We start from the raw sequence: 26,026 nt of genomic DNA, 5'->3' as shown, positions 1-26,026 counted from the left end.
GTGGCCACTGTTAGACTTTGGTGTCCCCTTGTCACCCTGCGACTGTTCAGCAGCACTCACTGCTGGTGCTCGGGCCCGTGGTGACAGGCTGCTGAGACCACACGGTTTCTCTCACTGCCAGCGTTTTCCCAGCCACAGTTCCAAACTGACTGCGAAGTTTATATGCCTTGATTTTGCAATCCACAGGTCACATTTTAATGGTGAGATCTGCAGATGAAGGGGGAAAAGGGCTTAAATCATAATGCAAATCAATGCAGAAGGAAAGCACTTTCCCACCCAAAGGGGAAATGACGCGGGGTAGCCGAACAGCCAGCCCAAGGAATAATAATCTTAGAAAAATGCAGCTCCCTAGGGTAAAGGAACTGCTTTGAGCCCAGCCCCTTCTGAGCTGTTAAATAGCTGTCCCCTGAATTGCTCTAACTTTGTGGGCCAACTTCGTCATTTAGCTTGGCTGCCGGGAGAACCATTGGGAGGTGCGGCGAAGCCCCGGGCTGGGCAGGCGGCAGCCCCTCAGGATGAGAGTGGCTGTCCTCCAGGAATGCGGCCACCTCTCTCCTGGCTGAGGTCAAGTGTGGGTTCCTGAGAAGCCAGCTTGCTTTCATGGGGTGCCCCAAAATAGGAGGAGTGTGGCTTAGGGACTCTCCGGGTACATGTGTGTTTCAGAGCTGCAGCCCTTTTCAAAATATTTTTTTTAATTTTATTTAAAGTATACAACTTTCATATATTTAAGTTATATATATATATGATATATAGATAGATTTAAGAATATAGTGGGATTTTCCCCCATCCACCCTCCCACCCACACTCCAACCCTTCCCCCCGCCCTCGGATTCCCATTCTTAATTTTTATAGTGATCTGTTTTCAGTATACTTAATGATTGTGTAGTTAATCCTACTCTAAGTAAAGGAGTTCAACACATAGTATGAAGAGAAAGAAAACAGAACAAATCACTCTTCCTCAGTGGAAGAGACAAGGGCTATAAACAGTCATCTATTCTCAAAATGTCGATTTCACTCCAATACATTTCAGGTATTCTGTTAGTTATATTGGATCAGTGAAAACATATGATATCTGTGTTTTTGGGATTGGCTTATTTAATTAAGCATGATGGTTTCCAGTTGTGACCATCTTGTTGCAAAAGACAGGATCTTATTTTTTATTTTTTTACAGCTGAGTAGTACTCCATAATGTATATATACTATAATTTCTTTATCCAGTTGATGGGCATCTGGGTTATTCCATATCTTTGCTATTGTGAATTGTGTTGCAATGAACATGGGGTACATCACTCTTTCATATGCTGATTTCTTTTGTTTGGGTAAATTTCCAGGAGTGGAATGGCTGGGTCATATGGTAGGTCTATATCAGATTTCTGGGGTATCTCCATACTGTCTTCCACAGTGGCTGCACCAGTTTACATTCGCACCAACAGTGGATTGGGGTACCTTTTCCCCCACATCCTTGCCAGCATTTGTTGTTTGTTGATTTCTGTATGTGAGCCATTCTAACTGGGGTGAGGTGAAACCTCATTGTGGTTTTGATTTGCATTTCCCTGATGGCTAGTGATCCTGAGCATTTTCGCAGAGCCACATCCTTCTATGCTTGCACAAACCGTTTATCACTTTCCTGAGTGTGTGCAAATGCTGAACTGATATTTTCTGCCTGCGAGTGGAGTGGAGTGGGTAGAGGGAGACCAGAGGTAGCTGATGCCCAGCCTGGCAGTTACTGCCGCCCGGTCCTGCACAGCTGCAGAAGGTGCCTGGCCCTCCCAGGGAGCCCTGGCCTTGCAGCGGCCCCGCCCAGCTGGCTGCAAACAGTGTTCCTGGAGCTGAGTCGTCCCTGTCCAGAGACACACAGAAAGAAGGCCAAGAATGGATGGCAGCGTGGTTTCCTTAGCCGCTCACTGCTCTAGTGGCTTCCCTCCATCTTCTGCATCCTTTTGGTATGAGAAGGAGGTTTCCACTGTCCTAAGTGGCCTTCCCAGGCCCTGGGCTATGGCGTAGTAGGTTAAGTGTCCGCCTGCAGTGCCGGCATCCCATATGCGTTCCGGTTTGTGTCCCAGCTGCTGCTCTTCTGATCCAGCTCCCTGCTAATATACTTGGGAAAGCAGCAGAAGATGGCCCAAGTCCTTGGGCCCCGGCACCCATGTGGGAGACCTGGAAGAAACTCCTGGCTTCGGCCTGGCCCAGTGCTAGCCATTGCAGCTATCTGGGGAATGGAACCAATAGATGGAAGATATCACTTTCTCTCCCTCTCTCTCTGTAACTCTGACTTGCAAAATAAATGAATAAATAATTTTTTAAACTGTCCTTGCCTTCAAAGGCTCCCAGGAAAATGACAGAGAAGGACACTAGTTTTGTTGCTCCTGCTGACTCAACTTGGAGCACCTGTGTGGACGGGTGCCTTCGTGTCCCTTTTCCCACATAACTCTCAAAACATGCAGTGAGGGACAGAATTTCCCTTTGACAAGCATGGAGACTGAAGCCTAGTGAGGTTAGAGTACACAGCACATGGAGGAGGCAGGATTTGAGTAGATTTTGACCACATCTGGTCGCGCACGCACCATCGCATGGAGTCCCAGTTTTCTTTGTGAGATGGAGCTGCAGTTGTCCTAGACGGCTCAGATCCCCTCCAGCTCCTCGTTCTTCCTCTGTTCCTCATTTCCAGGCTCCTGCCTTTTTGGAGAGATTAGGGACCATGACTGGGGAGGGCGGAGAGCTAGGGAGATGACTTGGGAATGGGGAGGACCTACAGAGTAGAAGTCTGCCCCCCAGTTTTTTTCTTAATTGCCCAAGATAAGATCGTAAGGCTTTCTGCATGTACAAAATAGCATTTTATACAAAGATTGTGAATTATGGACTAGTTGTATACTAGTCTATAAGTTTTCGATGCCAGAGTTAGCTATGTTAATTGTCAGCCAAGCTGGAATTATTGGCTTTGTGAATGGGCTCTTCCCTGGGAACGTGCAGCAGTGGCTGATATCACAAGGCAGTTGTGATGCGTACTTTTCCAGTAGGCGGGGAGGGCAAAGGGGACCCCACTCAGAAGCCCTGAGATTGCTTCGCTTTGAGCGTCTATGCCCCCCCCCCCCCACTCGCCATTCATCCTGTGTGGGCAGAAGCAAAGCTGTTTCTGTCCCATCTTTTCCCTCTTGTTTTGCTGGAGAGTGGCAGATGTCCCCGTCTTCGTCACATGGACTGATTTGTACATCAGGAAATGCTCCCCGAGTCCTCGCGGTGTTGCGAAGGGCTGTGCCAGGTGATGTGCAGGTGGTCGTGCTGGTCGGCACAGCCCCCAGAGAAGCTGCAGTCTTATTGAAGCACAGACATCGACGTGGGAAAAAGTGAGGCTGAGGTGCATTAGTGATTCATAACTGACGAAATGTCGTCACAAGATCATGCTGACCACTGGAATGGTGTGGATAGAGATGGCTGCAGCAGGCAGAGCTGGAGACTGCTAGGGGCAGATGGTCCAGGGACACCAGGGTGCGAACAGACAGGTGGAGAGGTCATTGGCATCAGCAGAATCTCCAGGTTGAAAAGGCCAGATGTCTAAAATAGAGGTGACCAACAGCCAGGCCGGCTGGAGGAGAGGACTCAGGGGAGACCAGCTGGGCCCACGATCACTGGAGTTGTTGAAGACAAGCCTGGGCACTCTGGGAGGGTTGCAAGGCGTCCAGGAGCCCTGAGGGCTTTGGATGAGGGAGCAGTGGCGTGGGCGTGTTCACTGATCTGTGTGCTTGCTGCTGCGGCCTGTGGATGAGGCACAGACAGGTCTGCACGGGGTTGCAGGATGCCGGTGGGCAGGGTGTGGATGCATTGGGAGGAGAAGGCTGAAAACAGGTCATGGACTAGTGTGGGAGACAGTTGAGAATGTGGAACTGAACTAGAGGGAGGCCAGGGCCAGATTCTGCCTGGAGAAGCAGTAGTTGAAGCCCTAGAAGCCAGAGTGGTCTAGTCTGAAAATGTAATTCAGGTGCCTCACTCCTGGGCTGGAAACCCTCCAAGGGTTTGCCCTATAGTGAGAACAGCCCCGCACATACAAGGTCTGCGCGTCCTGCCACCTCTCTAGCCTCTTTTCTCTCTCCGCTTCTCACATCAGATGATTTTTAAATACAAGCCAGATACATTCCTGTCTCAGCGCCTTCGAGGCAGAGGAACAGCCAGAACAAATGCCCTGCGGTGGGACCCAGCGCTCCTTGTCTCGGGATCAGACAGAAGGAAGGCCGTGAGGAAGTCGGGTTTTCCTGTGGGTGCTGTGCAGGTTCTGCAGCAGGGCCCAGTTGCCACGTGACATTAGGACTATGGTGGTCAGATCTCCTAAGTGTCCGGAAAGACCATCTGCCAAGTCTGCAGGGGCTATGAAAAATGGACACATTCCTTTTGCTTTATATCTTAGCTCTGGGATGCCTGGCCTTCGCTGAACTATGTTGGCTTTCCTGCCATGTAAAAGCTTTTGAGGAAAGCTGACAGGTCAGGTGGCATGGCAGGCAGGCAAGACTCTGTTCCCAGTTCCTGGGGTTTAGGGAGGGGGTGCTTGAGGGGGGTCTCTGACCTTCTTGGATACCCCCACCCCCCATCTCTGCAACCTGCTAGAACCAACAAGGTGGGTTTGTTAAGTTGACAATGTCTCTGACAGGTTGGGAGATGAAGACCAGGGAGGGATAATGGGTGACAAGAAGAGGGCAGAGGCCAAGGTCAAGCCCTCCCGGTAGCCCTACCGGTTCTGTCCTTGGAGCTGAAGCAGCAAATGGGAGGAAAGAGTAGCAGATGTATAGGAGAGAGATACCCGTGGCAGTCTGCCCGAGGGATGTTCCTTGTGCAAGGCCACGGCTGGCCCTGAAAAGCACCCCATTTTCTCTCCCTGGGTGGAAGGGCGGAGATGGAAACGGCTTCAACCACTGCCAGCCTCACTCGAGGGAATCTCTAGAATTTTCTCTCCATCCTCAGCTTCAGACACAGAGAAGACAGAGCCAGATTTGAGGATCTGAAGTCAGAAAAATGGGGCACCATCCCTTGCCTAGCATTGGTCATCCAAGGGGACCAGATGAATGCATAGAGAGCCATGAGGATTGGATACAGACAGTATGTGAGGTGTTTGGACACAATGATAAGCCTTGGGAAAATGGTCATACTTGGACCTCGGGAGTCAATACATATCCTCCTTCACATCAGAACCGTTGGGAGTTATTGACACATGAAGTGTTGGGGGAGTGGGGGCGCAGCTCAGCCTGCGACATGCCTGTGTTTCTTTGCAGTCAGACCTCATCCTGGATCTCAAATGGAGTCACCCATCTCCATCTCCAGAATCATTCATCAGATTGGGGTTGGAAGTTTTGTCTGTTTCTAAAATAATCCCACTCCGTTATCAAAGGATGCATATCTGTCATTTAGGCAACTCAAGAGAATACTCTGCAGGCTCTATTGCAAGTTAGCAAAGAGGGCTGGCGCTGTGGCGTAGTAGGTTGCACCTCCACCTGTGTCGCCAGCAACTCATATGGATGCTGGTTCAAGTCCTGGCTGTTCCACTTCCAATCCAGCTCCCTGCTGATGGCCTGGGAAAGCAGTGGAGGATGGCCCAACTGCACCCATGTGGGAGACCCAGAAGAAGCTTCTGGCTCCTGCTTCAAATCCACCCAGTTACGGCCTTTGCAGCCATTGGGGGAGTGAACCAGAAGGTGGAAGACTTTTCTCTTTATCTCTGTTTCTCTCTGTAACTCTGCCTCTTAAATAAATAAATCTTAAAACACACACACACACACACACACACACACACACACACACAATTTAGAGAGCAGTTTGAGCAGTAAAAGCGTTGTTAGAATAAATGCTGTGTTACTGAGACCCCTTGGAAGAGGCTGGAACTCACTGGGGTAGGTGAATTCTTGCAGTTGGTGAAGGATTACTTCTGGGATAGTCCTGCCTTGCAGTAACGGAGAGAGATGTCCGTGGTGGCGCAGGAGCTCTGGTGGGGATCAGAGGACTTTTGGTCTTGCTTTGTGGCATTGGGCAGCTGCCTCATGTCACTAGGTTTTTTTTTTTTTTTTTTTTTTTTTTTTTAAGATTTATTTACTTATTTGAAAGGCAGGGTTAGAGAGAGGGCGAGAGCAATCTGCCATCTCTTGCTTCATTCCACAAATGTCTGCAATGACCAGGGCAGGGCTTGGCCAAAGCTGGGAGCCTGGAACTCCACCCGGGTCTCCCATGTGGGTGGCAGGGGACTGAGCACTTGGGCCATCTTCTGCTGCTTTCCCAGGCACATTAGCAGGGAGCTGGATCGGAGACAGCCAGAACTTGAACCGGAGCTTGTATGGGATGGTGTCATTGCAGGCCAGCGGCTTAACCAGCTGTGCCACAGTGCCGGCCCCTGTTTCTAGCTCTTAATTGTGTTAAGGAGAGGCATGGTGATTTGATGTCTATCCTTAATAAGATTAACAAGGCTTTTAAAGAGGAGCAAATATAATTAGGACTCTGAAAACACTTGTGAATGTAGTTACCAGTGATTGTAGCCACAATGCAGTGAACTAAGACCGTGAGCAAGTCGTTTAACCTTGGAGATGATAGGGCCACTTGCGTGGTGCATCGGTCCTCGTGGGCATACTTTGTATGCATGCATGCGCTGAGTCTGGTTTAGTCGTTAGCGATCCCAGGAGCTCAGGGCACGGATGTGCCCAAGTGAAGCAGCCCCTCCTGAGGAGGGTGCATGTGGAGGCAGGAGTACGACGCTGGAGAGCAGGTGCAGCGAGAGAGGTTTCTAGGAAGTCACAGTGGTCTTTCTCAGTGCTGGGTGCCCTCATCTGTCTTCTTCCCACCGCGTGAGATGCTCCTCAGGGGTCCACCCTCGGCTTCTCCCTCCAGCTCGGCCCGGGACGTTTCTGGATCATTTCCTGTGCGGTGCAGAGAGACGCAGAATGTGGTCGGCTAGGTGAGAGTTGTGGAAGGAGATGAAGCAGCGGCACAAGGGCCCGGCGGACTCTGGGGAAGGCGTCTTGGAGCAAGCAGACGAGGCCCAGAGAGCGAGGGGCATGGTGTCCACCAGTGCTGCGCTGCGCTGCTTCGCCTCGCTGCAGCAGACCCGTTCTGTGTGGCCCGCCTTCGCCAGGCGCCCACACGTGGTCATCGCGTTCCCTTCATACCAACAGGTGACAGCTGTGAAGCAAGCCTGCGCCGTGCCTCCCCCACACCTGACCTGGTCAGCGACCCTGTCCAGCCCCGCCCCCGCACCTTACCTGCCTGAGCCGGTCAGCCACCCCGTCCAGCCGCAGGCATCTTGGTCTCTGGCTGTCTTTTCCTGCCTTTTGGGGCCCCGGCCTCCCTCCCATCCATCTCCTTCCTCCCTTTCTGCATCCTCTCAGAACTGGATTCCACCTGGGCACGGGGCTGCTGGGGACATCGGCAGGCGAGCACCGGCCCCGTGTCAGGAGCCCGCGTGGAGAGGCCTGGCTCCGTGTGTCTCCTTTGTGTGTCACTCTCCACACTCATCACCAGGTTTTTGTAGCTCCCTCTTAGTTTCCCTCTTCCTCACCTTTTGTTCTTTGTTTATTTTTGTAGTGTTGTAAATTTTTTTCTGAAGTCAGAAGTGGGGTTCGGTCTGATTTTACTGCTTTGCTGTGTAACCCAGGGACATTACTTAATGTCACTGGACCTCAGTGTCCTTATCAGAAAGGCAGGGGTAACAATGAGACGACCTCAGAGGGCTGTGGTGAGGGTGGCCTGGGGCAGTCACCTGTCGTGCCCAGTACCTCCTGCGAGGAGGTAGTGTTGTATCCACTCAGCTGCAATGATACACGTGATGATGATGATGCCAATTATAATAATCATGTAATTATAACTGTTATTGTTCTATTCCGGTGTGACTTTTTTTTTTTCCTTTTTTAAATTCCAGGCTTCATTTCTCCCTCTCTGTATTTGTTTTGTTTCTCTCCGCAGGCTCCTTCCTCTCTTCTTCCTCTGTTTTATCTTTGTCTTTACTGGCTACGGTATACAGCTGATGTTTTAGAATTCTGCTGACATCTGAATGGAGTGTAGGGCCTCCCCGTCTTCATTTCGAAGGCGTGATCACAAACTTCGCGCCTCTTTCCCCCTAGACCAGAGTCTACAGCTTCACCCCCGGGGTTCCCCCGCCAGGCCCCCGTGGTGAGCGCCTTTTCTCCTGCAGCCACAGTGTCCATTTCTCACCGTCGTAAATGTCCCTAGACGAATTCGGTTTCTCGGCTTCCCAGAGTCTCCAGACAAATGCCAAGTAGAACACAGTCAAGTCAGCTGCCTGCGCCCCCGCCGCGTCCCCAACCCGGCGCCCGCACCCGCGCCCGCGCCCGCGCCCGCACCCGCTAGCTCCCTCACGCCTTTCTTCCTGTCTGCCCCTCCTCGCTGCTCTCTCCCCCTCTTCCTCCTCGGAACCAGGATGTTTTTCCTTGCCTTTTTATTGTTTCGCTAACCTGGCAGGTCTCCTTTGGTGGAGCCCTGCCACCCGCTTCCTCTCTGGGTGTGAGTGAGTATTAATGGTGACTGCACTGGAGACGGAGCCCACTTCCCTGGCCCTGGGCCCTCCCAGCCAGGCACCGAGAGCTGCTGGCCTGGGCCTCCTCTTTAGCCACTCAGTTGAGTATTTCTCGAAGGACCTGAGGGCAAGGTATGTGCTGGCTCAGAACCCGGTGCCACCCCACCCCCCACAGACAGGAAGCCGTTTATTCGCTTTTGGAACTGAATGGCCATCTTCTGACCTTCAACCCTCGGGCTTTTTCTCAAGGCCTTTATTTTTAAACCTATAGAATTATTTTTAAAGTCAAGTACTGAGGTCATATCAAGGTCCCTCCTCCCTCCCTACTGCCCCAAGGGCACCTCAGGGCCAGTTCTGTTTCTGGAAGGCTGACCCCTGACACAGGGCTGCAGGCCAGGCCCTCTCCCGCGGCTGGGCACGGGGTCCCGGGTCCCGTAGGTCTGCCTTTCTCCCCAGATGTGCTAAGCTGAACAAAAGCAGCCTGCCTCCCGGGGAGGAGGGGGCAGGGCAGTGTGCCTTGTTGGTTGTGTGCTTTGCACCCTAGAGATTCTTGCAGGGGGCTTTTAAAAATCCCATCCCTGGACACTTGGCACTGGGCATGAGCTTGCTCAGGGCTGCTCCTTTCAGACTAAGAACCAGGAAGGAAGTGAAACTCCCCGAGAGCCCTGCACAGTCCAGCTCCAGGGCTGAGTCTTTTGTTCCCACAAACGCATTTGGCTCCCGAACGTCCTCCACCCAAAATCATTACATCCGCAGCAGTTTTTCAAAACACAGCCCCGAGTGGCAGAGCTGAGTAGGCGGCTGCCTTTCTGGGGAGATGATAGCCACCTTCCCCCACGCCCCTGCGGTTCCTGCCTGCCCCAGAATAGCCCACGGCTGCCCATCCGGCCTGGAATCCCCCTAGCCCTGGCCCAGAGGATCCCTGGGGAAGGGAAGGGCCCCACTGTCTGCAGGGGGCTCAGCAGCTGTGCAGGAGAGGGTGGGTCTCTTGTCGCAGCCTGTGCCTCCCCAGTCCCCAGGGCAGGTGGCACACCCCAGGGACATCATGAGGATTTATTTACAGTTCAGCTCCCTTAGAAGTAGTAAGCTCCTTGGGGCAGATTTTGTATCTGACTCAGCTTTGTAACTCTCACAGTGTCTTGTCTGTAGTCAGTGCTCAGTAAACACACATTTTCATTGTAAAGTACAGGTAACGTGGAGGCTTCCATTTTAACTGTCTATTTCAGTGGCATTGAGTGCAGGCACACCTGTTTCCAGACATTTCTCATCATCCCAAAGAGAAACACTAAGTAATAACTCCCATTCCTCCCTGCCCCCCGCCTAAGGGCTTCTGTTCTACTTTCTGTCTGATTTACCCGTTCTAGATAACTTACACTGATGTGGTGTAACTGGGTAGCTGGTTTAGGTCTGAGTGAGCTGGAAGTCCCTGCAAGTCCCCAGTGTAGTGTTATCCGTTCACCTGTCAGTCAAACGCCCCGTTTCCCACATGTACCTGTTTCATCTGGGACCTAGAAGGGGGAGACGCCATGGAAATGCAGGTGGCTACACACATGTAAAGGCACCACCGCTACTTCCTGAAAGAGGGACTGGTTTGGAGCTAATCCACACCCCCCCCCTCCAGGCAACCCTCTGGCCCTCTCCTAACAGGTGTTGTTCCATGCGAGGAGGCTGCACTCACACGTGAATATATGTTTTCTCTCTCACTGTTGAGTAAATCCTGCTCCTATGTGTGCTCCTATGTAAATGTCTTCACTTAGACATCTTTGTGAGAGGCAGAAACCTGACGTAGAGATTAAACTACACCCGTGCCCACAGCAATATAAGTAGAATCATATAGTGTTTGTCCTTTTGTGTCTCTCTGATTCCATTTCCTGTAGTTTCAGGGTTCACCCATGTTGTAGCATGTTCAACTTTGCGCATTTTTAAAATCTTTGCGAGACAGAAGTTGGGGGAGAGAACTCCCCAGTGATCTGGTTCACTCCCCAAGTACCCCCCACAGCTGGGACTGGGCCAGGGTGATCCTGGCAGCTGGAAATGCAGTCCAGGACTGCGTGGCAGGAACTCGGTTGTTTGAGCCACCACCACTGCCTCCCAGAATCTGCATTAGCAGGAAGCTGGAGCCAGGAGCCAGCACAGGGTATGAAGTCTTGGTGTTACGATGAGGGGCAGGGTACACTTAACCAGCGTCTTAAGATGCCAGCATTGTATGTTTATACCCTGCTTTGTGGATCCATGTATCTGTTGATTGCATTAGTTGCCTCCTCCTTTTGGCTATTTTGAATAATGCTGCTATGAGCATGAGTGTAGAAGGATCTGTCTCTGTTTTCAACTCTTTCAGATGCATATCAGAGGTGGGATTGCCTGATCCCACGGGAACCCTCCTTTTCAGATTCTGAGGGACTGCCATTGCTGTTTCTCCCAGTGGCTGTTCCATTTTTCATTCTCACCAGCCGTGCGGTGCCCACCCCCTGTACCTTAAGTCTCTTCTCCCCTTCCCATATCAGCAGTTGCCCCCTTGTTCCTGGCGGAAGAAATGGATTGATCCCTGGGTAAGGAGGGGCACTAAAGGTAGCAGTTTTCATCAATCCAGGCAGCTGTGACACTCACCTTAAAAATTACAAAAAGGGGCCGGTGTTGTGGTGCAGTGGGTTAAGCCACCTGTGACGCTGACTTCCCATATGGGCGCTGGTTTGAGTCTCGGCTGCTCCACTTCTGATCCAGCTCCCTGCTAATGTGCCTGGGAGGACAGCGAAAGATGGCCCAGGTACGTGGAACCCTGCCACCCATGTGGGAGATCCAGATGGAGTTCCGGGCTCCTGGCTACAGCCTGGTCCACCCTTGGCCATTGTAGCCTTTTAGTGAGTGAACCAGTGGATGGAAGATCTTCTCTCTGTCTCTCTATCCCCACCGCTGTCTGTAACTCTGCCTTTCAAATAAATACATAAATCTTTAAAAAAAAAAAATCACAGAGAAACCCATTCTTATGGGTAGGGTTGTAAGAACCTGTTGCTGGTACCTGCAGCAGTGTAGGCACAAAGCCACAACCCCTTTGTTCTAAAGTGGGGGTGGGTCTCAAGCTGAGGGCCCTGGGAAAGCGGCAAGAACAGGGGCCGTGCAGCGGGGGATCAGGGTCCTACTGTTCCAGAACCTTAGCCTCGGGAACCTTCACCCTACCGTGTGACCCTCATCTTCATCCCCAGAGGGACACCCTGCAGAAGCCTAGGGGCTACCCCGACCCACCGTGGCCTCCCTCCTTGCCGCCTTTCGGCGTGCACTGCCTTCCTCCTGGCTGGCCCCTCTCCCTGCCTTGTCACCTGGGTCTGTGTCTCTGGCTCCTCTCCTCCTTCCCTTCCTCGGTCCTCCTGGCCTGCCGCTGGGCGTTTTCCCCCTGAAGTTAACGACATCGCCCCGGACCTCACGTTTCATTCTCCACTCTGGCTCTCACCATTCTTTTCTTTACGCGTTAACAATCATCTCTGAGTTAGACGCAGATCTAGACGGTCTCTTACCCAGACTGCCGGCTAATACCGTGTAGCTGTCAAAGCACGGCAGTCCGCCACCGAAGGCCGTGGGGTAGGCGCCGCTGCCTGCCTCTTTGGGAGAAGCGAGGCCAGTGCGCCTGTGCTGAAGGCTGAAGTTGGGGAGCCAGCTGGACTCTGGCTCTGTTCTGCGGCGCCTTGGAGCTGGAGTGTGGTGGAGCGAGACCTAGGTGCGGATGGCGTGACCCGGAAATAGTGATCACGTAGTCTTTCTGCCCCCCGCTTTCCCCCCTGTGCCCCACGAGGACAGCAGTACCCACGTTACCCGGCTGTCCTGAGCATTCGATGAGATAGTGCATGGGAAGACATGGAGAGCGCTGAGCGCTGTTGGTGAAATCTGAATTCAAATGGAGGGGCGCACTCTGCAGCTCTGTGCCCCCTGAAACACAAGCTCGGAGCTGGCAGCCGGTCACCACCAGCGGTGCAGGGGGGCGGGGCGGGCTCTCCTCTCCGGGAGGAAGTGACCTCGCTGGATGACACTCCCTGTGCACTCTGACTCCGCAGCTCAGAAACAATGCAGGTTTAAAAACCCCACAGCACTGGCGGCTGGTGAGGCGTTGACTGCGCGGCAGCTGCTAATTAGGAAATCCTATTCTGGGGCCGGGCTCGCGTCCCTGGTGATGGCCGGTTCACAGGCAGATGCCTCGGACCGTGAAGCCATTACTGAGTGGCTGTTGTGAGCGTGAGGGGAAAGAGCCAGGCCAAGCAATACAACTCTCTTGTTAATTTAATCTCCATTCATGGTTCAAGGGAAAGTTTCTGCCTGACGTAGGGGGCTGAGTGCAGAGGGAAGGGTGGTATTTTTAGCTCAAAAGCTATCTGAGAAATGGTACATTTAATCTCCAGTGTGAGGTTGGTGGTGGGGCACACTTGCCTTGGGACGCGAGTGGGGTTTGAATGATCATCTCTGACCATTTGGGGAGCTGACCTGGGCTCAGTGAGCAGCACCAGTCCCTGTTGAGCCTCCAGGACGCTGCCTCCCGCCCCAGGGGACTCCTGGAGGCGGGGGGGGGGGGGAAGCGAGGGGGCGGGCAGGGCACAGACTTTTGCCCCCATCGGACTCAGGATCCACAGCTGGGAGCATCCGTTCTGCTAACCATTCTTCCAGGCCCCTGATACCTTGCCCTGTAGGTGGTTGGTCTGTGCAGCGTCCTGTCCACTTGACCCTGGATTACTCCGGGTGCTGAATAGGGAGCCACACCACAAACAGAATTTGTCTACAGTAGCTAAATAACTCAGGGCTTCAGAAAGGATTCACCCGTGGCTTTGATAAACAGCGGACTGTCATTCCCGGGCACACGTGGAGCAGAGTGAAGACTTGGATGCTCACAATCAACCCAGACCTTGGGTGGCTTTCGGGGCTGGACTGGGGGTGCCGCCTGCCCAGCCTGAGTGCTCTGTTAACCCTTTCCGAAGGTAGAGTTCACTGGCAATAAAAGAAGCAGTTGGGCATTCCGAGTACCCAGGGCAGCAGCAGGTACTGCTCTTTTAATCCCAGGGCAACTGCGACACTAGAGGCGGTCTCACTCTGCCCCTTAAGTTCTCCCTGGCCCTCCTGGGAGAAGGTTCTGGGGCAAAACTGTGCAGAGCACCAGCTGCTCGAGCAGCTACTTGGCCAGCGCCCTGAGCTTTGATCAGAGTGGACCCCTAGTTTGAAGGGGACCAGGAGCCTGGCCACTGGAGGGCCTTCGCCCTGCACCAGCTCTGGCGCACTGCCGGAGAAGGACTGGGAGACTGCAGTGGCTGCTCGTCAACATTGCCCCCAGATCACTTTGTTAAAAGCTGAATCTTATATGAGTGCCTGCTCCAGTCCCACTGCTCCACTTCCAATCCAGCTCCCTGCTAATGCACCTGGGAGAGAAGTAGAAGATGGCCCAAGTGCTTGGGCCCCTGTCGTCCTTGTGGGATGTGAGTAGAGTTCTGGCTCCTGCCTTTGGCCTGGACCAGCCGCATAATGCTCTAAACTCTTACCTGTGTTTTGTATTAACCTTCGCAGTGGCCCACTGAGGTAGGTACAGTTACTCCCATGTGTTGGACGGGGGAACCAAAGCGTAGAGAAATCCTGTATCTTGGCCAGGATTTGGGGATATATAAATAGTGGAGCCGGAAGTCTAACCCAGACCGTCCGTAATCACAGTCTGGGTGTCACCCATAGCCTCTCATTGAGAACCGAATTTCTAGATCCTGACAGAGTAGGAAGCAGGTTCATTTCCTTCTAGATAACAACACAGATTCACAAGGCACCGATTTAAAAAAACAGAAACAGCTTTTTAATGTTGCCGCCTACGTTCCTGGGGAAAGGAACATAGGTCAAGGTTCCCAGGTGAGGAAGGTTGCTATCATAGTTTTCCCCAGCCCGGGTGGCTGCAGCACCCCGGTGACAGAAGAGGCGTCAGGACAGCAGGGCTGAGCAGTGGCAGCAGTGACCAAGGGTGCTTTCTGTCTCCAGCTGCTCTGGTCACTGGCTCCTCTCCTGGTCCGGTCGTCAGGTGTGGCTCCGCTGGCACTGAGAGGTAGGCATCCAGAGGCTGAGTGGGCCAGGCACAGTAAACTCGGCAGTGCTGCAGCGGTGGCTCACGGCCACTCATGCTTGTGTTTCAGAGACGGCACGGGGGCCCCGCCTCCCCAGCTCATCACTAGAAAGCGGCTCCGGTCAACTTCATGTTTCGGGTCTGCTGACTGTGGGGAGCAGGCTGGGGACAGAGTTACAGAGTGGTTTCTCCAGGGCTCGGGGCATGGGGTCCTCTTACAAAATACCAAACATTTCTGTTCTTTTTCTTAGGAGACACATTTTTTAATAGCCTGGGATCATATCATACACATCAGTTTTTAAGTTATGTTTGCATGCAATGATACAGGGTGAGCTGTGTAACTAAAATGGTGATATAATTTGGTTACTCCTTTAAATTTTAAAAAAAACTTATTTTTATTTATTTTTGAAAAGCAGAGACAGAAACAAAGAGACAAAGGCAGAGATCTGCCATCCACTGGTTCACTCCTCAAATGCCTGTAACAGCTGGGACGGGGCCAGGCCAAAGCCAGGAGCCTGCAGCAGGCTCCGTCCGGGTCTCCCATGTGGGTGGCAGGGACCCAAGTGCTTGAGGGCTGTCACCTGCTGCCTCCCAGGATGCGCATTAGCAGGAACCTGGAATGAGAAGCAGAGCTGGGACTGGCGCTCAGGCGCTCCAGCTCGGGGTGTGGGCATCCCAGCAGAGTCTTAACCATTGCTCCAGGTGCCTGCCCCTGCTCTGTCCTTTAAGGTGCTGTTGGTTCATAATGAACTTAACCAACTCCATGTTGCAGAAATTTGGGTTTATCATTTTCTGTATTGTAAACATTGTTATGGTAAACTTCCTTATACCTAAAATTTTGTGTCCTTCCTTACTGATTTCAAGCAATGAAATTCCCAGGTCAAAATATATACCTTTTTATAAAGGCTTTTGTTTTATAAAGGCTTTTGCAGTAGATTGCTAAGTTCTTACAAGAATGATTGCCAATTACATTTTGTCAACATTGCATGAAAATGTCCATTTTCTGTGCCTGAAATGACATTAGATACTACTTTAAAATCTTGGCAAACTTGATAGGCAAAAGTAAATAGAAATTTTAAGAAGTTTTTTTATAGATTGGGTCTGTGTTTCTTCGCTTTCCAAGAGCACTGTCATGTATTTATTTTCCACTTGTGTTTCTTTTTGTGGATTGCACATTCATGTGGTCTGTGAGATGTACATATATCTTCGGGGTTTGAAAAAGTTGTGTATTAAGGATGCTAAACATTTTAAAACAAAGATTTTACTTATTTGAAAGGCAGAGTGACACTGAGAGAGGGGAAGACAAACAGTAAGATCTTCCATCCATTGGTTCACTCCCCAAATGGCTGCAACGGCCAAGGCTGGGTCAGGCCAAAGCCGTGAACCAGAAACTCTGTCCAGATCTTCCTTGTGGGTGGCAGAGACTAAGTACTTGTGCCATAATCTGCTGCTTCCCAGGAATGTTAGCAGGAGCCTGGATCAGAAGCCTTGAAGTAGCCAGGACTTGAATTGGCACTCCAGTATGGGATGTGGTCATCCCAGGCAATGGCTTAACCCATTATGCCACAGTGCCCACCCCAGGATGCTAAGCTTCTATCAGGTACCATAGACATTTGCCCTGACTTGTTTTTCAACGTTTTAAAATTTTAATTTTAATTTTTATCAAACGTATATAAAGATTACATAGATTTTATAATATTATTACAAAAACTTTGATTATCCCACCATCATAATTTTCCCCCAGATTCATTTTCTTTCAACTCTTTTAACCAACTCAGTAATTTTGTTTATAATCCTAAATAGTATGCCTATATTGCTTCTTACTGATTTGCTTATCTTGGTTTTAGGCAATATTTATTGATTTTTCTGTATGGACATTTGAAATCATTCTGATTCTACCAGTTTGGAAGTGATAGGCATGGTATTTCCATTCGTTTGAGTCATCTTGCAATATTTTAAATGCATTTTTAACACAACTCAAAGTAGCCTTCTCTCATAGCCTGATACTGGCCATCCCCCTCAAGACTTTGTTCTACTTTTATTAATCCCACAAGTGAGAAATTATTGTTAAAACTTTATAAACTCAGCGTTTCTTTAGATTTATGCACACACTGATAGTTTCCTTGCTCGTCATTTCTTCTTGCATCTTATATCTGGGATTGATTTTCTTCTGTTTAAAATAAATCCTCTATAATTTTCTTTGGTAAAAGTGGTTGGTAAAACTCAATTTTGACTTCAACCGTTTTTATTTGAAAGATATTTTCAAAATGTTTTTGAATGACAGCTTTGCAGAGTATACAGTTCCAGTTCTTCTTTTAGCAACTAAAAATATTTATCCATTGTCTTTTGGCTTCCATTGTTAATATTGAGAAATCAGCTGTTAGACGATTATTTTCTGTAGATGACATCATTCTTTTCCTCTGGTTGCTTCTTTAAAACTTATTTATTGGGGCCAGCACTGTGGCATAGTAGGTTATGCCTCTATCTGCAGTGCCAACATCCCATATGGGTGCCAGTTCTAGTCTCGGCTGCTCTTCTTCTGATCCAGCTCTCTGCTTATGGGCTGGGAAAGCAGTGGGGGATGGCCCAAATGCCTGGGCTCCTGTACCTGTGTGGGAGACCTGGAAGAAGCTCCTGGCTCCTGGCTTTTGATTAGGCTCAGCTCCGGCTCTTGCACCCATTTGGGGAGTGAACCAGTAGATGGAAGACCTTTCTCTCTGTTTCTCCCTCTCTCTGTCTGTAACTCTACCTCTTTAAAAATTTTTTTTAAATCTTTTCAAAAATGTATTTATTTTCATTTTATTTGAAAAGGCATAGAAACAGACAGGATCTTCCATCTGCTGCTTCACTTATTAAATGCCTACAATATACATGGCTGGCCCAGGATAAAGCCAGAAGCCTGGAACTCAATCCAGGTCTCCCATGTGAGTGGCAGTAACCCAACTACTTGAGCTGTCATTGCTACCTTCAAGGGAGCACATTAGCAGGAAGCTAGAATTGGAAGCAGAGCTGGGACGTGGACCCAGGCACCTCAGCATGGGATATGGCTGTCCCAGCTGTCACCCCAGCTGCTACACTAAACGCCTGTCCCTCCTCTGGTTGCTTTTAGCAGCTTGTCTTTGTGGTCTTCATCAGTGTCACTGTGATAGGGGTGTATTATGTTTATTTGTTGTTTAGTCTCCTAGGGATCTGTTGGCTTCCTTAGTCTGAGGATTCTTGCTTTTCCTCATTCTGGAAAATTCGTAGCCATTACTTCTGTGAATATTGCCACTTTCCCTCTCTCTCTTCTGGAATCTGAGTTTGATGTTTACTGGTCTTTCTCACAATCTCTTTTGTCTCTTAATCCATTTTTCATATTTTCTTTTTATCTAATTCTTGACGCTCTCTCATCTGACTTCTAATTCTTCATCCTTTTTTCAGCCATATTTCATCTGCTGTTGAGTTTCTTAATTTCAATTATTATATTTTTTCATTTCTAGAATTCCCACTCAGGTTTCTTTCAAGTAGTTTTAGCACTATCATAAGTCTCTTTTCCTCATTTCTTTGAATGTAGTTGTATATAATACATTCTAGTAATCATTCTAATAATTCTAGTGTTTGAGTTCTTTGTGTTATTTGTTGACCTTGCCCTTGAATGCCTTGTTTCCTATTGTATTTTGTGATTTCTGACTGTGGTTTCTTCCTCCTTAAAATTTTATCGGTAAATGATAAAACTTGGATTGAAGATAGATGTGTAGAGAGCATTTTTGAAAAAGTTTATTTATTTGAAAGTCAGCCTTACAGACAGAGAGGGAGAGACAGAGAGAGATCTGTCATCTGCTGGTTCACTCCCCAAATGGCTGCAATGGCCATGGCTGGGCCAGGCTGAAGCCAGGAGCTTCTTCCTGGTCTCCCACGTGGGTGCAGGGGCCCAGGCACTTGGACCATCTTGCACTGCTGTCCCAGGCACATTAGCAGGGAGCTGGATCAGAAGTGGAGCAGCCATACTTGAACTAACACCGCACTGGAGGCTGGTGCCGCTGGCAGTGACTTAACCTGCTATGTACAATGCAGGCTCCCTGAGGAGAGCATTTGCATTTCTTTCTACCAGGTGTGGACCAGGAGCACACCCCCTTACTGTTATTAGTATGTGTATGTATATGTATGGTTATGTGTGTGTGTCTATTTGATTTATGATTGACATACTATAAAAGTGGTTGTTAGACCATCCCAAGGTATGGGACCATTTTTATTGTACATCCTCAACTGAGAGGCTCAGTCTGCACAGGTGATGTGACTTTGTGCTGCACACCCATATGAAGGCTAGCTTCATGGCTACAGATTTTGAGTGCATTTCTTTTTCCATCTAAAAACCAAGATCGCAGGGTCAGGTTTCCTTGCTCGCCCCTCTGCAGGCAGGTTTGTTTCTCTGTTCCGCACACCCGCAGTGTAGGCCTCTGGGGGTCCAGCTCTACACAGTGGTTTCTTTAGAGACTCTCTCTTTTCTCTCCCATCTGCTGCATCCCAGTGGCCATCAGAACAGAAGTTCAAGGTCACAGATGTTGAGCAAGTGCCCCAGGGCGGCTGCCAGCTTCTGTATTAGCTCACCGCTCTGTTACTAGTCTTGGTTCCTTTTTGGCCTCAGAAGATTGGATCCTTTCCTTCCTTACGAGCTCAGCAATGCATTTAGAAATATTTTTTAAAAAATATTTCAGTCAGCACTTTTAGTTGTTGTTGAGGATAGAGCGGGGTCATGGTCTGCCTGTTGGTTTTTGTTTCTAGCTCCTTTCTCCTCTTCCGTTCACCTTCCAGGGAGCAAGCGTGGCTCAGTGAGAGGCATGGGCTACCTGCAGGCAACCATTCTTTTTCTCTTGGCAGCTTCACGGGGACTCCACGAGCTGTCTGGAGTCTGGGACTTCTACTGCTGTTCCCTGAAGAAGGGAGCATCGGTGCCAGCCCTCAGTGGCCGATCCCGCACTTGTCTGGGGCCCTGAGACAGCTAAGTTCGTTATCTTCACGTTGGAAGCTTGGCGCCTTGGGTTCCGAGTCCCTTTTCCCTCCCTGTAATCGCTTGTTTCTGGCTCCCCTTGACAGTAATGTCTCTCATGGTGCTCAGTTAATTTAGAGGATAGAGAAAGTACCCTGGGTCCCTGTCGCCTCCTCCCAGTAGGCCAGCTTGCTTGCAGCCCAGGTAGAAAGAACAAAAGGAGTGTGCCCTCTGGGTCACTCTGTCCCCAACCCCAGGGTCTCAAGCCCAACCTGCAGACCACTTCCGGGCTGCCCCTCGGCATCCTGGTTCTAGCTGAGTGTGGGCCTTGCCTGCCCTACACTGGGCCCCAGAGGAGCCCACATGCCTGGGTGGCTGCCTCCCCCCAGGAAGCCTCTGTTAATCGTCAGCTACAGCAAACAGAACAGAAGGCACCAACGCAGTCATTCTCAAAGGATCTGGGGAAGGAAATGGTTCCCTTAGGAAGGCTGGCCAGAGTCTCCTGTAGGAGTTTTCATAATCACCACCAGCCAACCCCAGGGACAGGAGCACTGTGTCGGGTGGGAGTGGCCGAGGGTGGGACAGGTGGAGGACCGCTGACCTGGAAGCCACAGAGAGTGTGGTTGCCAAGCTTTTGACAAAAGTGACTCGTGAGATAATCTCTGGGTTTTAAAGCTTGAATACCAAAAATAGGAAACCAAATAGTCAAATAAATAAATACCCAAAATAAGTATGTCGATATTTTTATACCAATTGCATATTGAAAGGTAGTAATTTGGGATATGTCAAATGAAACAAAATATGCAAATTAATTTCACCTTTTTTAGTTTTGATATCAACCAGCCTTATTTTTTTAATTTTTAATTTTTTAATTTATTTGACAGAGTTAGAGAGGGAGAGAAAGGTCTTCCTTCTGTTGGTTCACCCCCCAAATGGCTGCAGTGGCTGGAGCTATGCCGATCCGAAGCCAGGAGCCAGGTGCTTCCTCCTGGTCTCCCATGCGGGTGCAGGGGCCCAAGTACTTGGGCCATCCCCCACTGCCCTCCCGGGCCATAGCAGAGAGCTGGACTGGAAGAGGAGCAACTGGGACTAAAACCTGGCACCCATATGGGATGCCGGCGCCTCAGGTGGAGGATTAACCAAGTGAGCCACAGCGCCAGCCCCTCAACCAGCCTTATTAATAATTTTAATATTAATAATCCGGTGGGTTCTTGCCATCTATTCAGGTAAGAATTCTGAATATTGGCTCAAAACAAACCAGGCTACATGGTAAGTTTTAAGGGTTTTATTTAGTGAAAGAAGTGCACGGGAAAGTGAGGGCTTTAATTAGGGGAGAAAGAGGTCTAGAAGCTAAGTTGGGTCCATACCAGGCAGAGAGCGGGCCAGGAGGCACATGGAGCGAGCGTATGGTCATGAGCGCGGGCAGCGAAGCAAAAGCAGAGATCGAGTCTTGTATATGCTTTCCAAAGAGGCGTGGTTACATGTCTGGGCAGGTGGGTGTTCAGGTGAGATCAGGTAGGGGCATGAGATCACGAAAAGGAGCAGGACGAAGGCGTGGTCTCCAGCTTCCAATCTAATCAATGCGATCCTGTCTGTCTGCCTGTATCAGTTTTAAAATGTGACCACTAGAAAGTTTTGAGTTACTTTTATGGATTGTGTTTCTGGCTCCCCTGATATTTTGGGCCTAAAAGAGAGCTTGTTTGCCACTGTGTGTCAGCCCCACCAGCACATGCTTGCTGTCAGTGTTTAGATACAGACTGCAGGCTCGGCCTGCCTGCTGCCTCAGCTTGTTGGACGCTTTCTTCTCACTGCCTGACCCATCAGGATAGAAGTGACTTCATCCCCACAGCAGTCTCCACAGGCCCTGCCTCTAAGCAGGAGAAATATTCCCATATGGGAAACATACAAGTGGTGTTTTCAAGGAGCCAGGTAAAATCAGCAGGTCACAAGGTCTGTTCATGACCCTTTTTAACTTTTGGTGTTAGAAAACAGCAGGTTTGGGGCTGGCGCTGTGCCATAGTGGATAAAGCCACCGCCTGTAGTGCCTGCATCCCATATGGGTGCCAGTTCTAGTCCCGGCCGCTCCACTTCCGATCCCGCTCTCTGCTATGGCCTGGGAAAGCAGTAGAAGACGACCCAAGTCCTTGGGCCCCTGCACCTGCGTGGGAGACCCAGAGGAAGCTCCTGGCTCCTGGCTTCAGATTGGTGCAGCTCCGGCCATTGTGGCCATCTGGGGAGTGAACCAGCGGATGGAAGACCTCTCTCTCTCTCTCTCTCTCTTTCTCTTTCTGCCTCTCCTCTCTCTGTGTAACTCTGCCTTTCCAATAAATAAATCTAAAATAAAAGAAAGCAGGTTCTCACCCGTGCCTTTTCTTACCGTTGCAGCGGCTGTAAGGCACCCCTGGGCAGAGAGTAGTGCTGAACCCCGCGTAGGAAACCTCACTTCTTACCGCCATCCAGAGGACTTTGCAACAGTGGGCCAGGCTCCCAGGAAGAGCCATGCAGCACCTTCAGGGGCTCCGGAAAGCCCCACTCTTCTAACTGAAGCAGCGGATGCCGGGGGAAGGCGCCACTCCTCCGGGGGGACAGATTTCCCCGTTTCTCCTGCTGGGCACCCGCCTGACACAGCAACAGCTCTGACTTCCCAGGGCAGCACCTCCGGTGAGTCTGTGCTGGCGGACACTCACTTCATTCACCTGTGTCCAGTCCTGGACAGCAGATGACTGCCACCTGCCACCACCGTTGCACCCATCCAGGGCCCCTGGGCTGGGGTGGAGCAGACCTGTGACTCAGGGCCCTGTCTGGGATGCTTTCAAGTGCAGGACGGGGAGTGGGGCAGATTTGTTGAATAGCCTGGCCGATCCCATGGCATCCCTATTCCATGGCCGGCCTGGATCCCAACCTCACCCCTCCTCCAGGGACCCTGCCGCACATTCCGCTCTCGGAGGCACAGGTGTGGTGGGATGTGTGGCTGGGAGTGACAGCCAGGCTGTCTTTGTGTTGGTGTGGGTTTCGTTTCTGATGATGTGGCTCAAATGGTTGGTTGTGATCCAGTCTATACAGCTTGGCCGGCTGCTATTTTTCGCTAAAGATTTCAAGAAGGGGCTGGGGTACAAGGAAAGCGAGCGCTGATTAGGTACCTGCTACATACCTGATGCGCCTGTTCTCTCAGTCCTTACAGCCGGCCAGTGAGGTCATGTTATTCTCATTTTAGGAATGTGAAAGCTGAAGTTTGGAGAAGTTAATTAACCCCAGCTGTGTAGGTCAAACGGTTTCAGAGCTGGAACTGGAGCCCGCGTCTGGGTATCTGAGGGAGGTGGGGTGGGATGCCGAGACAGCGTGAGTGAAGGCACAGAGCAAGACAAGGGTGAGCCCCTGGTGGGACAGCAAGACCAGCACAGCCTCCCGGGGGGAGGCCTAGGTTGTGCTCAGAGCAGCGGGTAGGACAGTGGTGTGACGGGAGTAGGGACGATCAGGGAGGACTTGGCATACCCGGCGCTTGATCTCGGTGTGCTCGGAGGAGTCACTGCGGGTTTTGAACAGGAACTGACATGATGCACTTGAAGCTGGGGGGAGTCAGCTGCAGGGCATGTGAGGGTGGGAAGATGAAGAGAACCTGGAGGCAGGGGGACCCCCAGGCTGCTGCTGCCCTGGTGGCCACGGCGGGGAAGGGGAAGGGCCAGGTAGACTCGGAGAGGAGAGCTGCTGGGTGAGGGCCCGAGGTAGAAGGGGAAGCCATCCAAAGCAGCTCTGGCTTCACGCCCTGAGCACTGGAGGCCCGCTTGTGGGGCTCAGGTCAGCAGGGGAAGCGCCCGGCACGACCCCACGTTCATCTGCAGATGCGGCAGCAGAGCTCGGAAAGTGCGTGCGGCGCACTTGGCTTTGTTGTTCAGCCACAGGGTGGGCGTCTTGTTTGTGTCCAGTTCAGGTGCAGTCCGAGGCCAGCTTTGCGGAATGTGGAAGAGGAGTCGTGACGATCAGGCACCAGCCTGCGATTCCATATCATTCTGTGCTTAGCTTCAGCCCGCCCCTTCACTGATAATTGTACCCCAAAATGCACATTCTTTGTGAGATAAAAAAAAAAAAGTCTTTGGCATGGTTTGTGGTCTTTCTTTAGGGGCTCATTTTTCATAAACGAAGAATCACTCCTATTTTCTTGTCCTGGATGCAAGCAAAGATCAGAAAGTTGTGGAAAATATGGTAAAAGATAAGTTTGTGTTGGTGCAAAATTTACTGAGCTCCTTGCATAGTTTTTTTTTATAAAATGCATTTTTCACAAACTTTTTGAGGACCCTCTAGGCATGGATTTCAAATTTTTACACTAAAATAAACTTAACCTAAACTCATCTTTTTAATCCCACTCCCCAAGAACTGTCTGGAGCACCCTCATATTCTAACCGAGTCAGAGCTGAGCCCCCTGGAGGTTACTAGGACACCGGGAGGTCAGCAGGTGGAAGTGTAACTGCTGCTGTCGTTTTCAGCCTGGGAGGGGCCTCCCCTGCCAGCCAGCAGCCCAGGGTTGGCAGCAAGCCCTGCCCCTTCTCGCGTGGAACACGGAACATCGGAGGGCCCACGGGAGACGGGGAGGCGGCTCCCAGAAGCAGCGACTGCGCACACCCAAGTGGCCGCCTCAGGGGTTCCCAGCCAGTCCTCTCTTCCTGCTACGGAGGCGGGAGAGTCCACCACACTGTCCAGGAAGAGCAGTTCCTCGGGCACGGGGCTCTCACTTTTCTCCAGGACGCCGGCTTCCTCTCCTCCCTCACACCTGTCCTCACGTGAGTACTCCTGTCCCTTGTCCCCACTCCAGCGTCTTCAAAGGACACAGAAACCGATGGGGCGCGCTGCGGCTCAATGGGCTAATCCTCCTCCTGCGGCGCCGGTACCCCAGGTTCTCGTCCTGGTCGGGGTGCTGGATTCTATCCCGGTTACTCCTCTTCCAGTCCAGCTCTCTGCTGTGGCCCAGGAGTGCAGTGGAGGATGGCTCAAGTGCTTGGGCCCTGCACCCACATGGGAGACAAGGAGGAAGCACCCGGCTCCTGGCTTCGGATCAGCACAGTGCACCGGCTGCAGCGGCCATTGAGGGGTGAACCAACGGAAAAGGAAGACCTTTCTCTCTCTCTTTCTCTTACTGTCCACTCTGCCTGTCAAAAAAAAAAAAAAAAAAAAAAAAGAAAAAGAAAAGAAAAGAAACAGATGGGCCAAGGAGAAAGGACATCAAGGAAAAATTCATTTCCTCCAGTGCTGAATGTTTGGAGTAGAATACAGCAGACACAGTTTATCTCGGTGTTAACATTATTGTTTAGGTGCTGGCATTGTGGTGCAGTGGGTTAAGCTGCCGCCTGCAACAGCGGCATCCTATATGGGTGCTGGTTCATGTCCCGGCTGCTCCTCTTTTGGTCCTGCTTCCTGCTTCTGGCCTGGGAAAGCAGTGGCAGATGACCCAAATACCTGGGCTGCTGCACCCACATGAGAGACCCAAATGAAGCTCCTGTCTCTAGCCTGGCCTACCCTTGGCCCCTGTAGCCAACTGGGGACTGAACCAGCAGATGAAAGATTTCTCTCTGTCTCTTTGTCTCTCCATCTCTCTCTGTATCTCTGCCTTTCAATTAATCTTTTAAAAAAAGAATTCATGTTTAAAATTTGTTTTACCTGTATAAGGAGAAAAATAATGGTGGTCTGGTGGCTAAGCTAGGCCTTTCTGCTCGCCACCTCCTGCGTCTCCCCCGTTCCCATACACACAACAAAGACTCAGTGTTGCTGTGTCTTCTTACACAAGAGGCCACGTGTTAGGGTGCGTGAAATAGTGAGCATTGTGCCATTTGATGAGGAGTTAGATTTTTATTCATTCGTTATTGTAAACACGTTTCTCTCAATGGCAAGGAAAATACAGGTAAGATTTTTCCAGGCACTTGGTTGAAAGAGTACGCTCCCCTCTCCCTGCCGTTTCTGTTCCTGCTCATTGGTATCACCTCTGCTCGGGATCCACTTACCTGAGCCTTTCTCAACCCTCCGTCCTCCGTGCTGTATCCCTTGTCATGCCAGGTCACTGCCTGTGGGCCCAGAGACGCTGTAAACCTCTTCAGGACACAGCTGTGCCTGAACTTCTGTTAGCTTCCCTGCTGCCCCAGACCAGAGTCGGCAGGAAGTGGAGACCAGGAGCCCATGCCATGTATAGCAGGTTAATCCACTCCCTGCGATGCTGGCATCCCATATGGGAGCCAGTTGGAGTCCTGGCTGCTCCATCTCTGATCTAGCTCCCTGCTAATGTGCCTGGGAAAGCAGTGGAAGAGGGAACAACACAAGTGCTTGGGCCTCTGTGTACAAGCGAGGGATGGATGAAGTTCCTGGCTTTTGACTTTGGCCTGGCCCAACTCTGGCCATCATGGCCATCTGGGAAGTGAACCAGCAGATTGATCTCTCTCTTTCTCTCTCTGTTACTGCCTTTCAAAAAATAAATCTAAAAAAAAAAAAAAAAAAAGAAGAAGAAGAA

General features: G+C 50.8%; 1 protein-coding gene across 1 annotated transcript in view; it reads left to right on the top strand.

Moving 5' to 3' along the window:
- The window catches only part of HEG1 (heart development protein with EGF like domains 1), a 91,777-nt gene that overhangs the window by 3,191 nt on the left and 62,560 nt on the right, over positions 1-26,026 (top strand). Inside the window, exons 2-3 of the mRNA XM_051859197.3 lie at positions 21,922-22,197; positions 24,018-24,311. Of these exons, the coding sequence (XP_051715157.2) occupies positions 21,922-22,197; positions 24,018-24,311 (570 nt within the window). The remainder of the gene's footprint in view (positions 1-21,921; positions 22,198-24,017; positions 24,312-26,026) is intronic.

Source organism: Oryctolagus cuniculus, chromosome 4, assembly GCF_051225735.1.
Source record: "Oryctolagus cuniculus isolate XC-2025 breed Fujian yellow rabbit chromosome 4, ASM5122573v1, whole genome shotgun sequence".
Taxonomy (NCBI): Eukaryota; Metazoa; Chordata; class Mammalia; order Lagomorpha; family Leporidae; genus Oryctolagus; species Oryctolagus cuniculus.
The sequence above is the reverse complement of the archived record's forward strand: the minus strand, read 5'-3'. Positions and strand labels throughout refer to the sequence as shown.